This window comes from Esox lucius, chromosome 15 (assembly GCF_011004845.1).
Source record: "Esox lucius isolate fEsoLuc1 chromosome 15, fEsoLuc1.pri, whole genome shotgun sequence".
NCBI lineage: Eukaryota > Metazoa > Chordata > Actinopteri > Esociformes > Esocidae > Esox > Esox lucius.
Window position 1 is genome coordinate 906,577 of NC_047583.1, and position 16,662 is coordinate 923,238.

At 42.9% G+C, this 16,662-nt stretch overlaps 1 protein-coding gene across 7 annotated transcripts in view; it reads left to right on the forward strand.

Moving 5' to 3' along the window:
- kidins220a (kinase D-interacting substrate 220a) overlaps positions 1 to 16,662 on the forward strand; it is a 59,886-nt gene that overhangs the window by 2,406 nt on the left and 40,818 nt on the right. For 6 of the 7 annotated variants that reach the window (XM_034297270.1, XM_034297271.1, XM_034297272.1 and 3 more), the window contains exons 2-16: positions 1,791 to 1,965; positions 2,556 to 2,654; positions 4,091 to 4,189; positions 8,215 to 8,313; positions 8,408 to 8,506; positions 8,756 to 8,854; positions 9,228 to 9,425; positions 10,213 to 10,311; positions 11,112 to 11,210; positions 11,403 to 11,501; positions 11,720 to 11,897; positions 12,139 to 12,303; positions 12,606 to 12,785; positions 13,066 to 13,231; positions 13,522 to 13,673. In XM_034297270.1, the coding sequence (XP_034153161.1) occupies positions 1,834 to 1,965; positions 2,556 to 2,654; positions 4,091 to 4,189; positions 8,215 to 8,313; positions 8,408 to 8,506; positions 8,756 to 8,854; positions 9,228 to 9,425; positions 10,213 to 10,311; positions 11,112 to 11,210; positions 11,403 to 11,501; positions 11,720 to 11,897; positions 12,139 to 12,303; positions 12,606 to 12,785; positions 13,066 to 13,231; positions 13,522 to 13,673 (1,963 nt within the window). In that variant the 5' untranslated portion in view covers positions 1,791 to 1,833. Of the gene's footprint in view, positions 1 to 1,790; positions 1,966 to 2,555; positions 2,655 to 4,090; positions 4,190 to 8,214; positions 8,314 to 8,407; positions 8,507 to 8,755; positions 8,855 to 9,227; positions 9,426 to 9,847; positions 9,852 to 10,212; positions 10,312 to 11,111; positions 11,211 to 11,402; positions 11,502 to 11,719; positions 11,898 to 12,138; positions 12,304 to 12,605; positions 12,786 to 13,065; positions 13,232 to 13,521; positions 13,674 to 16,662 lie in introns of those variants that run through there. The other variant, XM_029125415.2, reaches the window with a different exon arrangement.

Sequence of the window (16,662 nt, forward strand, 5' to 3'; positions counted from 1 at the left end):
AACAAACTAATTCTTCAAATCCCTGAGTATTTCTTTTACTAAACCACTGGACTGTAAGAACTCTGGAAAATAATTGCGGCCATCCCCAGTCTTGTCCTAGTTACAAGGCAATGCAATTTAAAGTTAAGGGGTAGCCCCTCTTTACATATCCTAGCCTGACCAACGATATGAACACTGTATAAAATTAGTGTACTGCCAATTAGGGAGCTTGCCTGCCTAATCTTTGTTTCAACAGGCATATTCTTTGCCTTTGCCCTGGAGCTAATCTCAGTATTGTTTTGGGACTGTATTCCTCATTAATTGAGATTGTCAGATGCCATGTATGGGTTCAACAATATTTTTCTTCAGGTCAGAGACAGTGTAGGCTGATGGGGCTGGCCTGAAATGGTAATGAGTTGCTGATATTCATGTATGATATGTAACTGAATGTCTGGAGTGCTCAGTATTTTCATTTACCATGGGAGATTTGTTTGAACTTATCTTTTTAAGCACTAAGAAATGTCATCCTTTTAAGCAGCGAATGGGGAGTGTGCAACAAACATCCTCTTCATTTCTGCTCCTTAAGGCTTATGTCAATCATTACAAAAACATCTATATGCCCATCATTCCCGTGATTAAGATGTATTGTTTTAAATAAATTACACTTTTTAACTGACTTTTGTACATATTCACCCCAAATTCTCTTTCCAAAAATGCAAGATTCTGACAGTGGTGTATGTTGATTTTGACATAAAACTATAATCACTTCTGTGAACTTATTAACACTTTTTCAAGATTCTGTAAAATATTAATATAATTCTAGAAATCAATACAGTTTTATAAATCAATGGTGCAACTTCTAGAGGTGTAAGTCCTTAAATGAATTCAGTTACATTATTTCTGTCACAGTATGGCCTCAGAATTCTCAAGCACCCTAAATATCACTTGGTCTTTTCTCATTGCTGAAATGGCTAAAAAGATGACATTGGGAACAGTGTTATTGTATTATAATTTAAAAGTAAAAAAAATCACCTCTCTTATGTTTAACTCAGACCTTTAGTGGAGCATTGTTCAGAAATATTAACAATAGGTTTAATTTGAGGTACAGTGATGGAAATTCTGTGGAATTTCTAAAATCAATGTTGAAATGCCAAAATGTAAGTCTTAACCAGAAAATGTAATGCCATTTTAATTAATAAATAAGGAAAGATTATAATCTGAGTGATCCAGGACATTTAGTTAAACATTTTGATAGAAAGAAACTTAATTGGAATGAACTGGTAATGCTGCGCTATCGATTTTTTTGAAGGGGGATTATAAAATGAAGCGTAAACAAAGTATATTGTTGACTCGTATTATTTTTTTTAGATAGTAATTGTCGGAGACCTTTGATATCATCACACTTCTTATGCCTGTACAATATGTAGGCTACAGCAATTCTCACTTCTCTATATGTATTGTAATTCCAAAATGTGATTTTATTGTGATGTCATGTTTGCTGCAGCAGTAAAGGCAACCAATTAAATAAATGATGAGATCAAGTTATGAAGGAAAAATACTGAAATTTCATGTGCAGCTACAGTTGTTTGTACTGACACCCACAACCTTTAGATGTAGGATGTGTCCTGACGTAGGCTGTGTCCTGACAACCTTTTTAACGTAGGCTGTGTCCTGACAACCTTTTAGGTTTTGGCTGTGTCCTGTTAACCTGGGCTGTATCATGTTAACCTTTTGACCTGGGATGCATCATGTTAACCTTTTGACCTGGACTGTATCATGTTAACCTTTTGACCTGGGCTGTGTGTATACAGGTATACTTTCTCTGGGTCCAATTTGTGGTGGTAAAGCGTTGCCATGGACACCACCACCTCTCTGAAGATGACCACTTCGGCCATCCAGACTCTGTTTGCTTATGTTGAGGAGGACAACATTTCTGCCATGAAAGCACACCTCGACAAGTTCAGGGACGTGGACAGCAGGAGTGAGGTGATTACACATTTCCATTATTTATTTTGCCCCATTTTTCTACCCTCCCAATTTTGTGATGTCCAGTTCACACGCTCCAAGCACATCTTACCAAACCGTTCTGATTTATCCCTGGTCACTGGTTCACACTGGTACGCACTGGTACGCACTGGTACGCACTGGTTCACACTGGTACGCACTGGGTTGAGGCTACCGCATTCCACCGGTTTCCAACCACAGGTGATTTCACAGACACTTGACCTACACAAGGAGAGCGAGTGACTTGACGACGCGACCCTATCCTAATATCCCCCTGTGCCAGTTTGTGCCCCCCATGCTTGACCCTTGGATGTCGTGGGTATGCTGTGTCCAGGATACAAATCCTGGCATCTGTGATGAAGTTGTGTTAAAATCAGTCACGAGGGATCTACCAAATAAACTACCAAGCCCACATTGCACAAACATCACACATTACCCAGCGACTAACAGAAAACCACCCTTTTCACTGTCTGGATGAATCTTCCTCACCATGGTCATGTTGAAGTGGTGCTTCACTGGACTGTTTGCTTAGTTGTGGGATTGGTTGGTGACTGTTCACCTCTCCTCCCCAGAATGGACTGACTCCCCTGATGGTGGCAGCAGAGCAGGGCAGCTTGGAGATGGTCCAGGAGCTCATCAGAAGAGGCGCCAACGTCAACCTAGACGATGTGGTACACCCTGAAACGCCCACGCAGAAACACGCCCACGCAGAAACACGCCCACGCAGAAACACGCCCACGCAGAAACACGCCCACGCAGAAACACGCCCACGCAGAAACACGCCCACGCAGAAACATGCCCACACAGAAACACACACACAGGTGTTTTACTATACTTGTTGTGACTTCAATTTTTTTTTATTCCATATTTCTTAACCTTAACTACTGAAACCCCATTATAATCCTAACTACTGAAACCCCATTATAATCCTAACTACTGAAACCCCATTATAATCCTAACTACTGAAACCCCATTATAATCCTAACTACTGAAACCCCATTATAATCCTAACTACTGAAACCCCATTATAATCCTAACTACTGAAACCCCATTATAATCCTAACTACTGAAACCCCATTATAATCCTAACTACTGAAACCCCATTATAATCCTAACTACTGAAACCCCATTATAATCCTAACTACTGAAACCCCATTATAATCCTAACTACTGAAGCCCCATTATAATCCTAACTACTGAAACCCCATTATAATCCTAACTACTGAAACCCCATTATAATCCTAACTACTGAAACCCAATTGTAGACATAAAATTATCTCCATGCCTAAAAGCTATTTTTATAAATGAGGACCAGCAGAATGTCCTTACTAGTCATCATTTGCCGTGGTTAATAGACTGGTGAGGACATTTGGGCCAGAAAATATAGCAGTGTACACACACACACAAACAAACACACACGCATACAGACACACACACACACAGACACAACAGATGGTACTAAGCCCATGGCTTTGAGGTTTGCTTTCTCATGAGTTTTAGGGCTTTTCTAACCACAGCAACACACCTATACTCAACATGGAGAGAGTACGTTAGCTTGGAACACGTCAGTTTTTGGTTGCTCAAGGGGCAGTGGGAAAAACCATTGTTCAACTAATGTGCCATGAGGCCAACAGAATACAATACCACACTGGGTTGACATTTGGTTATTTTTGCCACATTTCTGACATGGCATAGAGGTCTGCAATGCCCCATAAGCCCTTAGTATCCCGGCTGCAGGTCTTGGCACACTGAAGGAAAATGCTGATCCCCTTAATGGTCAGCTGTAGAGCACCAAATGACAGGGTGTGGAGCTTTCTCCATCAACACACCCTCAACCTCACTGTGACACCCTTGAACTCTTATTAAAACGCTACACTCTCAGACTGTCACTAGACAGGGCAGAGTGACCAGACCTGGCGTGGTCTGTCTTTGAATCTCCGTTCTGTCACCTCCACCTGGCATCCATGAGCACCTGGTACGACCAGCTGGTAGGTGGAGCGCCGTGCCGTGGATTAGTACAGATGCAGCCCATGGTGAAGATCCGCGTGAGTGGAGGTTCCAGCCACGACCTAGCCTAACTCCCCCTGTTTGTTCCGCTCGCCAACAGGACTGCTGGACGGCGTTGATCTCGGCGGCAAAGGAAGGCCATGTGGATGTGGTTCGGGACCTGCTGGCCAACAATGCCAACCTGGAGCACCGAGACATGGTGAGGGGGTGCTTTGCGTGGCGGGCGCTGGCGTGAGGGGGTGCTGTGAATTAAATGCTGGGACAAAAAGCATCTGTACCTGTGTGTGTAATTCCTCTCAGAAAACTAGTGAAAATGCACAGAAAACACCCATTTAAGAAAAAAAAACTTAAAAGGATGGTTCTTTTTGATCTGATTCGCTTTCATCAGGATAGTAGTGTGAAAAAGCTTTCGAAACATTGTGGTTATAAAGTGTGTCTGACACAGTGTGTCTGTAATTTGTACTGTTCATAGGCTATTTCGAATGCGTTTGCTTCATAAAACAAGACATGTTGTGTTTGCTTCTTGAACAGGAGATGTTGTGAGCAGCTTTATGTTTAGTTGCTACTGTGATCAGCCTGACACACAAAACCACTGGACATTATCATGTAGCTTTACCTTGTTATCTCTAGCTGTAATCCGTTCCACACTGGGTGAAAGAACACTGCTTTGGATGTGATTCCATTAACTCAAACGTGATCTCTTCCATTTTGAAATAATCTGTAGGTCTGGAGTACACTAATTATGGATATGGTTATAGTGACAGGATTTATCTTTATGCCCAGAGTCAGATGAAGTCACTTTGGATAAACATATCTTGGAAATCCGTAGGAAGAAAGTTAGAGGTTGTTAAGCAACTCAATCCGTTACCACGTAATCCTATTTAGACTAGACTTAGGTGAGGTCACAAGATTTTTTTGAAAATAATTAGCAGAAATATACCATTTTACTTGTTTCCAGAAATACATGTATTCTGTTTTTTAATCATTCAACAACATACTTGTTCATTTTGTGTTTGCTGCTAAAATGAGTGGCACAAATGCTGGTGAACCAAAAAGCTATATTGATTACCTGCCCAGAAGAATGAACTGCTTTCAAGGATTCAAACTGTCACAACAATTGACGATCTTCAGAAACACGGCTTATACAGGAAAATACTTCTTTGCGAATTAGCCTCTTTCCAAAGATCAACATTGGCATTTGTTAAAGCTGTTATCTATATTATTGACTACATTTATAACCAGGCATTTGACAATGTGCACTTACACAAAGGGAGTGTGTATTTATCATTCAACCCTGTTTCCAAAAATGTTGGGACTCTGCGTAAAATGTAAATAAAAACAGAATGCAACGATGTGCAAATCATTTAAACCCTATATATTCAATATAAATAGTACAAAGACGATTGGCAAATGTTGAAACTGAGACATTTTATTGTTTCTTGAAAAATATATGCCTACTTTGAATTTGATGCCAGCAACACGTTTCAGAAAAGTTGCAACAAAAGACAAAAAGAAAGTTGCATCATGCTGAAAAATACTTGGGCCCTCAGGCGACACTGCATTAAAAACAGACACGATTCTGTAGTGGATATGTCAATAATACTAGCCAGATTACTGCAATGTCAATAATACTAGCCAGATTACTGCAATGTCAATAATACTCGCCAGATTACTGCAATGTCAATAATACTCGCCAGATTACTGCAATGTCAATAATACTCGCCAGATTACTGCAATGTCAATAATACTCGCCAGATTACTGCAATGTCAATAATACTCGCCAGATTACTGCAATGTCAATAATACTCGCCAGATTACTGCAATGTCAATAATACTCGCCAGATTACTGCAATGTCAATAATACTCGCCAGATTACTGCAATGTCAATAATACTCGCCAGATTACTGCAATGTCAATAATACTCGCCAGATTACTGCAATGTCAATAATACTCGCCAGATTACTGCAATGTCAATAATACTCGCCAGATTACTGCAATGTCAATAATACTAGCCAGATTACTGCAATGTCAATAATACTAGCCAGATTACTGCAATGTCAATAATACTCGCCAGATTACTGCAATGTCAATAATACTCGCCAGATTACTGCAATGTCAATAATACTAGCCAGATTACTGCAATGTCAATAATACTCGCCAGATTACTGCAATGTCAATAATACTAGCCAGATTACTGCAATGTCAATAATACTAGCCAGATTACTGCAATGTCAATAATACTAGCCAGATTACTGCAATGTCAATAATACTAGCCAGATTACTGCAATGTCAATAATACTAGCCAGATTACTGCAATGTCAATAATACTAGCCAGATTACTGCAATGTCAATAATACTAGCCAGATTACTGCAATGTCAATAATACTAGCCAGATTACTGCAATGTCAATAATACTAGCCAGATTACTGCAATGTCAATAATACTAGCCAGATTACTGCAATGTCAATAATACTAGCCAGATTACTGCAATGTCAATAATACTAGCCAGATTACTGCAATGTCAATAATACTAGCCAGATTACTGCAATGTCAATAATACTAGCCAGATTACTGCAATGTCCATAATACTAGCCAGATTACTGCAATGTCCATAATACTAGCCAGATTACTGCAATGTCCATAATACTAGCCAGATTACTGCAATGTCCATAATACTAGCCAGATTACTGCAATGTCCATAATACTAGCCAGATTGCTGCTATGTCACAGTACTCTATTTTATTCTTTTAAACTCCTGCTAGTGAACTGTACAGTGTTATGTATATTGTTGCTTCATTTTATTATATATTTTTATGTCAGGCTGTATTTTTGCTTATATCTTCTTCTTAACTCTCACTACGTAGTTGTCGGTGCCATGTCACAAGAATGTCATTGTGCAGGATGCCGGTGCGTTTGATTAATAAACCTTGAAACCTGAACTGTTGTTGTGAGTTGTTCACGTTGTTAACGTGCCCCTGTCCCCACTTTTTGGAAATATATTGCTGCTGTCAAATTAGAAATGGTCATGTATTATTCAAAAACAACAACATTTCTCAGTTTCCACATTTGACATGTTGTCATTGTACTGTTTTCAAATAAATACAGGGTTAAATGATTTGCACATCATAGCATTCTATTTTTATTTGCATTTTACTTTTTGAAAATTTTGATTGTATAATGTTTGAATTTTTCATTTATTACTACTTATTTTGGAGAGTCTTTGTTATTGAAACAATTTAAATATGTTGAAATAAGAATCATTATCAGAAGCACCATGTTTTTAATTTCTGCCAGGATACTCAGGTACAGAAATGACAAAACATTGGCACTGGCCGATTGCGGAGTATGAATATCGACTGTCTGTATAAGCCAATCATTTTCTTATGGGTGCATCCCTAGCTTTCAGTATTTGTGCTAGTTAGCAGCTTCTCTCAAACTTAACACAAACATTAAATGGTATTCACTAGTTCATCTGGCTTTGGGGGGTATTCACAAATTAAACAGTCGCTTTAATTACTTCAGTTCCAACTTCCAACTATCTCAGTAGATAAGAAACCACGTCTAATTCCGACATTCACTCTGCTGCTCAGAAGAATAGTCTACTGCCAGTATTAGTTTATCATTATCATGACTAAATCTTTCTTCTGAAATGTGCTACTTAGGTTTCCTGTCTTCAAGTCTGTGGGCTATTTCTAGAGTTAGGTGACTCAGTCTGTCAGTCATGGTGTTGTGTGTCTGGGCCAGACTGGTGCCTGCCTGTAGTGAATAATAACAGGATTAAACCTGCTGTTTGGCGAGCAGCACCTAGTCCTGTTTATTTGTTGATGTGGATCCCCGTTAACCGCTGCCATAGCAACAGCGTGTCTTCCTGGGCGATGACATTTAATGAAAAGGACATTAGAGGCAAAATGAATATTAAAATGGAGAGTCAACCAAAACGTTTAATGAAAAGGACTTTAGAGGCAAAATGAATATTAAAATGGAGAGTCAACCAAAACGTTTAATGAAAAGGACTTTAGAGGCAAAATGAATATTAAAATGGATAGTCAACCAAAACATGTGTATGTAGCAATTACATACCTAAGAATAACTGGTCTATCTGTCTTTCGCTGACACTGGGGAGTTAGCAGTACTCAGCAACTACATGTGACCACTTCCCATTTAAAGTCTGTGTGTGTCTGTGTGTGTCTGTGTGTGTCTGTGTGCATGTTCCTGTCATTTCAGGGGGGGTGGAGTGCCCTCATGTGGGCTGCTTATAAGGGTCGTGTGGAAGTGGCCAAGCTGCTGCTGGAAAAGGGAGCGAGCCCAAACATCACCGGTCAGGTATGCCGCTCCTGTCCAGCGTATTTATTCCTGCTTCCATGTCAGAGTGAGGTGTGTCATTAGGGTAATTACATGCCAATGTCTGTCACTACAGTATAGCGTCTACCCCATCATCTGGGCGGCTGGGCGAGGCCATGCTGAGGTAGTTCATCAACTGATTCAGCACGGAGCCAAAGTCAACTGCTCTGACAAAGTAGGTAGAAACCACCGTCCCTGTTTCTTATATTAACACCCCATGGGATCATTCTTTTGTTTTCTACTCTGCTCAATAAATTAGTCTACTCTTAGATGTTACATTGTTAATGGTGCATTTCCACTTTAGTAATTTTGCAGGGACTTATCCAGGATTGATCAGAAGCTATTTGAGTAAATGCCTTGCACAAGGGCAAGGTATTTCACATTGTCGTCTTGTAATGCTGTGTCTCTTCTCCCCTCGTGTCAGTATGGTACCACTCCGCTGATCTGGGCCGCCAGGAAGGGTCATTACGACTGTGTGATGCACCTGTTGGTCAATGGGGCTGATGTGGATCAGGAGGGTGCGGTGAGTTGTCCTGACAGTACAACTGCAGGCTGACTGATTGTCTGTACAACTGCAGGCTGACAGATTAAAGGAAGAACCCACATAAAGTTGTTTCAGTAAGGTGTTGGACCAGAAGCTGGCAGGACAGCGTCAATGTGACTTGTCTCTGGAACTGTACTGGGGGGGCAAAACAACATTCTTCCAAAAGATATTCCTCCATTTGGTTTTTGGCAGTTGTCTGGCCAGTCGCAAGGCTTTCGCTGAGTTTTCACCAAGTGATTTTGGTTTTGTTCAATGCAGTAGTTATGTTTGTCAAAGCACATTTAGTTGACTGAAGCCTTCATTAATAAGCCCTTGAGTCTGAATCTCTGTCATCTGCCTGTCCTCCGTTCAGAATTCGATGACGGCTCTGATCGTGGCGGTCCGTGGTGGTTTTACCGAGGTGGTGAAGGAGCTACTTCAGAGGAACCCAAATGTGAACATGACGGACAAGGACGGCAACACGGCCCTGATGATCGCTGCCAAGGAGGGCTACACCGAGATCGTCCAGGATCTGCTGGACGCCGGCACCTACGTCAACATACCGGACAGGGTAGGGATTAGTCTCCACTCATTACCGGACAGGGTGGGGTTAGTCTCCACTCATTACCGGACAGGTTAGGGATTAGTCTCCACCCATTACCGGACAGGGTAGGGGTTAGTCTCCACCCATTACCGGACAGGTTAGGGATTAGTCTCCACCCATTACCGGACAGGTTAGGGATTAGTCTCCACCCATTACCGGACAGGTTAGGGATTAGTCTCCACACATTACCGGACAGGGTGGGATTAGTCTCCACTCATTACCGGACAGGGTAGGGGTTAGTCTCCACCCATTACCGGACAGGGTGGGATTAGTCTCCACTCATTACCGGACAGGGTAGGGGTTAGTCTCCACTCATTACCGGACAGGGTAGGGGTTAGTCTCCACCCATTACCGGACAGGGTAGGGGTTAGTCTCCACCCATTACCGGACAGGGTAGGGGTTAGTCTCCACCCATTACCGGACAGGTTAGGGGTTAGTCTCCACCCATTACCGGACAGGTTAGGGGTTAGTCTCCACCCATTACCGGACAGGTTAGGGGTTAGTCTCCACCCATTACCGGACAGGGTGGGATTAGTCTCCACCCATTACCGGACAGGGTGGGGATAAGTCTCCACCCATTACCACTGTAATAAGAGATAATGAGACAAATGAGCCCTGATAACCTTTTCAGTGCTCAGAAGGCATCTGATTTATCTGACCTCATGATTATAGCCAACGTTCCTTCAGTTGTTTTATAATTGAGTGTGATCTCTACAGTAACAAGCGTTGTCTTGTATCTCTCTCTTTCTGTCAGAGTGGGGAGACTGTGCTGATTGGAGCGGTTAGAGGAGGTCATGTTGATATTGTCCGAGCCCTTCTGAACAAATATGCTGACATCGATGTCAGAGGACAGGTAATATGGTGTAAAATGTGACCCACCTGCTTTATTAACATTTCCTTTATCAATCATCAATACTGATCATATTCATTAGGAAACACTGTAGCAAAAAATCTTTTACATTAGTAAACACAAACAAACAACATATATTTTGTATTATTCTGGTGTCATCGTTTCAGGTTGTCGCTGCCCTGTTGTCTGTTGTCTTCCGTTTGGTGCTTAATGAATATGACCCTGTTGTCTGTGTCTTCCGTTTGGTGCTTAATGAATATGACCCTGTTGTCTGTTGTCTTCCGTTTGGTGCTTAATGAATATGACCCTGTTGTCTGTTGTCTTCCGTTTGGTGCTTAATGAATATGACCCTGTTGTCTGTTGTCTTCCGTTTGGTGCTTAATGAATATGACCCTGTTGTCTGTTGTCTTCCGTTTGGTGCTTAATGAATATGACCCTGTTGTCTGTTGTCTTCCGTTTGGTGCTTAATGAATATGACCCTGTTGTCTGTTGTCTTCCGTTTGGTGCTTAATGAATATGACCCTGTTGTCTGTTGTCTTCCGTTTGGTGCTTAATGAATATGACCCTGTTGTCTGTTGTCTTCCGTTTGGTGCTTAATGAATATGACCCTGTTGTCTGTTGTCTTCCGTTTGGTGCTTAATGAATATGACCCTGTTGTCTGTTGTCTTCCGTTTGGTGCTTAATGAATATGACCCTGTTGTCTGTTGTCTTCCGTTTGGTGCTTAATGAATATGACCCTGTTGTCTGTTGTCTTCCGTTTGGTGCTTAATGAATATGACCCTGTTGTCTGTTGGGTTTATCAGGACAGTAAGACGGCCCTCTACTGGGCTGTGGAGAAAGGCAACGCCACCATGGTGAGAGACATCCTGCAGTGTAACCCGGACACCGAGAGCAGCACCAAGGTAAACCGGTGACACCACTCCTCTAGTTACATGACCTGACAGCAAAGCAAACCAACATCAGTGACAGCATTGTTGAAAGACAGAAAACAAACCATGTATTTGCAAAAAGATGAGCACTGTACAATGACATGTTGTCCCCAAGCCATCAGACGCTCCAGCTGTGTTCCTGTTATGTGTTTTTAAATGACTCAGGATGCAGAAACCCCTCTGATCAAAGCCACCAAGATGAGGAACATCGAGATAGTGGAGCTTTTGCTGAGTAAAGGGGCCAAGGTGTCTGCAGTGGACAAGGTAACGTCATGTAGAGATTGTGTCTTCACAAAACCACCACAGGTTCTGGATTCAACACACATCATTGTATTGTTGTCTGTGTTTTTTCATTCCACAAGACCATTCATGAGATAATGTAACGTAAATCTAGAAATACGTTTTCATGTTATTTGAATGATTCTTAATGGTTGCCAACAGACTGGACTTCCTCCCTGTACTAATCTGTCTTCTCTGTCCAGAAAGGAGACACAGCCCTTCACATCGCCATCCGAGGGCGAAGCCGGAAGCTAGCTGAGCTACTCCTAAGGAACCCAAAAGATGGCCGCCTCCTCTATCGCCCCAACAAGGCCGGGGAAACCCCCTACAACATCGACTGCACCCACCAGAAGAGCATCCTCACCCAGATCTTTGGAGCCAGTGAGACATGTTGCTTTAAAAATGTGCAGTAGATGTGAATATTGGATGCATTTGGTGACAGTCTGTTGTTGACTTTAAGCCTGTTGGTGAAGAACTGTTAATACCCTGCTGCTGTTATTTAATTCCCCTTTTCATCAGTGATCCCTCTGAAGGTTTAGCACTCTCTTCTTATTTTGCCAATGTGGGTGTAGGATCAGGAAGTGTTGATGTATTCATCCTGTGATGTCCCTCCCTGTGTCAGAGCACCTGTCTCCCTCCGAGTGTGACGGGGACATGCTGGGTTATGACCTGTACAGCAGCGCCCTGGCTGACATCCTCAGTGAACCCACCATGCAGCCGCCCATCTGTGTGGGCCTGTACGCCCAGTGGGGCAGCGGAAAGTCCTTCCTGCTGAAGAAGCTGGAGGGTAAGAGGCTCTTCGGGAACTTCACCATTCTTCTTAACCCCTTCACCTCACCTCTTCACCTCACCTCTTCACCTCCCCTCTTCACCTCTTCACCTCCCCTCTTCACCTCTTCACCTCCCCTCTTCACCTCCTCACCCCAGGCGCTGTAGTACCCCAGGTTGTGACATTTCTAACATGGGTTTAATTGTGCCTGGTTGTCTAACGTCCTGAGGTGGCGTCTTCATGGTCAATACAGCTTAGGGCTCAAACTATTTGGCCCCTGTGTATTTTGTATTGAATGCCCTTCTTCTCTGCGCCCCCAGATGAGATGAAGACGTTTGCAGGCCAGCAGGTTCAGCCTTTGTTCCAGTTCTCCTGGCTGGTCGTGTTCCTCACCCTCCTGCTGTGTGGGTCGGTAGCTCTGGTCCTGGGCTTCACTGTTGACCCTCGTCTGGCCGTTGCTGTCTGCCTCAGTCTCCTCGCCCTGCTCTACGTCTTCTTTGGTGAGAAGCAGGAAAATTAAACTGACAAGATGATTCCATGGAGGCAGATACAATATGACAGAATAGGATTGGGAGAACATAAGGATTGTATTCAGTGTTTTTAAACAGACCCTAAAGGCTGTGCAGTTACCGATGTCCTGCCACTAGAGGGCGCCAGTGGTCTGTCTATTTCCAGGGATCGTTCAGAGGTCACGACACTGCAGGATTTCTCTTTTAGCCACTGGGTGCCGTTGTGGGTGAAAGTCGGATGGCCATGCCCATGTCTTCCCTCTGCCCACAGTGTTGGTGTACTTCGGGGGTCGTCGGGAGGGGGAGAACTGGAACTGGGCCTGGGTTCTGAGTACCCGTCTGGCCCGACAGGTGGGCTACCTGGAGCTGCTGCTGAAACTCATGTTCGTTAACCCCCCTGATCTTCCTGAGCAGACCACCCGTGCTCTGCCTGTCAGGTGATACTCACACACATACAAACACACACAAACACACACATACACACACACACACACACACACACACACATACACACACACACACACACACACACACACACATACATACACACACACACATACATACACACACACACATACAAACACACACACACATACACACACACACACATACACACACACACACACACACTGAACAAACTCAAACTTGCACACACTGCCACAAAAAAAACACACAAAAGTCTGTGTAGGGCTTTTTATTGAAACAGTGTGTTAAACGTTCCTGTCAGGTTCCTGTTCACGGACTACAACCGTCTGTCCAGCGTGGGGGGGGAGACGTCCATGGCTGAGATGATAGCCACCCTGTCTGACGCCTGTGAGAGGGAGTTCGGCTTCATGGCCACACGCCTCTTCAGGGTCTTCAAGAACCAGGAGAACCACGGTACCACCTTCTATGTCCACGTCTTCAACCCTGTTCTATAGCTTCTGTCCTCCATTGAACGTGTGTGTGACTGCATGGTGGTCGTTGTGATGAAGTCTAAAGACAAGATGTCATCTGCCTGAGAGCAGTTTGGTGCTTTAGTGGGTCAATAAAAGCAGGACACGTGGTGGTTGTTGATGTGACTACGATAAGTCATCGGTCCTCTTCTGGACATTGCCAGTGGACTTCTGTCCTGTAATGAATCCTGCCTTGTTTGCAGAACTTGTTGTCGTAGGGAGAACTTGTTGTCGTAGTCTCCCAGTTGGAACCCTGGGCCAAGTGTTTGAAATTTACTTTTTGTCTCACCTGCCAATGGGACTGGTAGACAAAAAATCCACTCACCAAGCATATTTTTTACCAGCCTTTTTGTGTCACGTATACATTAATTTCAGTACATTTCATTGAGATAATAAGGTGTTATGTTGAATACAAATGTAAAGATGAGGCCAAATCAACATTTGAAACAAAGTTATTTTAATATATAGAGGAGAGGCTCCGATTGAGCCTGGAGCAGAGACATGCAGGCCATGTGACACTCGCTGTGTTCATGGTCACAAATGTTCTCCAGCTTCTTTTTATTTCCGATAAAAGTTTCTGCTTTTATCTTTAGCATACTGGGGACTAGTGTTCATTTTGGCATCCTTTTTTGATTTTGTCTAGTCTTAAAATACGTTTTAGTCACATTTATTATTTGAATAAGAATTTAAAAATGATGAAAACAGTTAGCAACTTCAGTCAGTAAAATGCCATATTTTTGTTGTCACATCGAAAGTATTGCCTCAATAAGCAATAAGGAAACATCACTGACTGTCATGTAAACAAACTCACATAGTCTTGTTCTATCAACACATTTCTCTGCATAAACATTATTGGATGATTCTCTTCTCAAATTGGTGGAACACAATCTGCAGCAGATAAAGGGCGATAAAGGACAGCACTGACTGGTATTCAGAGAGAAAACAAATCAAACCTGTGTGAATATAACAACATAATCCAGCTCACAATATATTGTAGCAAGCTAGCAACATTATTAATCTTGTTGTAGGGCAAGCACTTTTTTAATTAGGTATTGTGTATACTTATTCCATAATGATATGTGTGAAAATAGTTTATGGGAGCTGTATACCTCATCAAATAAGGCTGATGGAACATATCAGAATGTTTAGTTCACAGTGTTGATATATAACAATTCACATTTTTAGCACAGCATTGTGCACAGTATGGAAATGTGATTAACTCATAGGAAATGTGTGCTTTAGGCCTCCACGTTATCATTCGAGCAGCTTTACTGACATGGAAATGTCAGTTTGAAATGTAAGAAACAAGTTCAGAAGATTAAAAAACATTTAGATAGTGGACAAATGAGGGTTTAGGCCTACCCCCTACCCCATACCCCCTACCACCTACCCCCTACCCCCTTCTCCAGGCTCCACACCATGGTCTTTCTCAGTGTGTCTACAGCGATCAGCCATAACATTATGACCACCTGCCTAATATTCTGTAGGTCCCCCTTTTGCCACCAAAACACCCATGACCCGTCGAGGCATGGACTCCACTAGACCTCTGAAGGTGTGCTGTGGTATCTGGCACCAAGAAGTTAGTAGCAGATCCTTTAAGTCCTGTAAGTAACATCCACATGAATGGCAGGACCCAAGGTTTCCCAGCAGAACATTGCCCAAAGCATCACACTGCCTCCGCCGGCTTGCCTCCTTCCCATAATGCATCCTGGTGCCATGTGTTCTCTAGGAAAGTATTGCACACGCACCCAGCCATCCATGTGATGTAAAAGGAAACGTGATTCATCAGACCAGGCCACCTTCTTCCACTGCTCCTTGGTCCAGTTCTGATGCTCACGTGTCCATTGTAGGTGTTTTCAGCAGTGAACAGGGCACCCTGACTGGTCTGCGGCTACACAGCCCCATACGCAACAAACTGGGATGCACTGTGTGTTCTGACACCTTTCTATCAGTACCAGCATTCACTTTTCAGAAATTTGAGCTACAGTAGCTCGTCTGTTGGATTGAACCACACGGGCCAGCCTTCACTCCCCACATGCCTCAATGAGCCTTAGCTGCCCATGACCCTGTCGCCAGTTCACCGCTTTTCCTTCCTTGGACCACTTTTGATAGGTACTGACCACTGCAGACCAGGAACACCCCACAAGGGTTGCAGTTTTGGAGATGCTCTGACCCAGTCGTCTAGCCATCACAATTTGGCCCTTGTCGAAGTCGCTCCGATCCTTACGCTTGGCCATTTTTCCAGATTTTAACACATCAACTTTGAGAACAGAATGTTCACTTGCTGCCTTATATATTCCACCCACTGACAGGTCCTATTATAACCAGATTATCAGTGTTATTCACTTCACCTGTCAGTGGTCATAATGTTATGGCTGATGGGTGTATCAGTGTTATTCACTTCACCTGTCAGTGGACATAATGTTATGGCTGATGGGTGTATCAGTGTTATTCCCTTCACCTGTCAGTGGTCATAATGTTATGGCTGATGGGTGTATCAGTGTTATTCACTTCACCTGTCAGTGGTCATAATGTTATGGCTGATGGGTGTATCAGTGTTATTCACTTCACCTGTCAGTGGACATAATGTTATGGCTGATGGGTGTATCAGTGTTATTCACTTCACCTGTCAGTGGTCATAATGTTATGGCTGATGGGTGTATCAGTGTTATTCACTTCACCTGTCAGTGGTCATAATGTTATGGCTGATGGGTGTATCAGTGTTATTCCCTTCACCTGTCAGTGGTCATAATGTTATGGCTGATGGGTGTATCAGTGTTATTCACTTCACCTGTCAGTGGTCATAATGTTATGGCTGATGGGTGTATCAGTATTATTCACTTCACCTGTCATTGGTCATAATGTTATGGCTGATGGGTGTATCAGTGTTATTCACTTCACCTGTCAGTGGACATAATGTTATGGCTGATGGG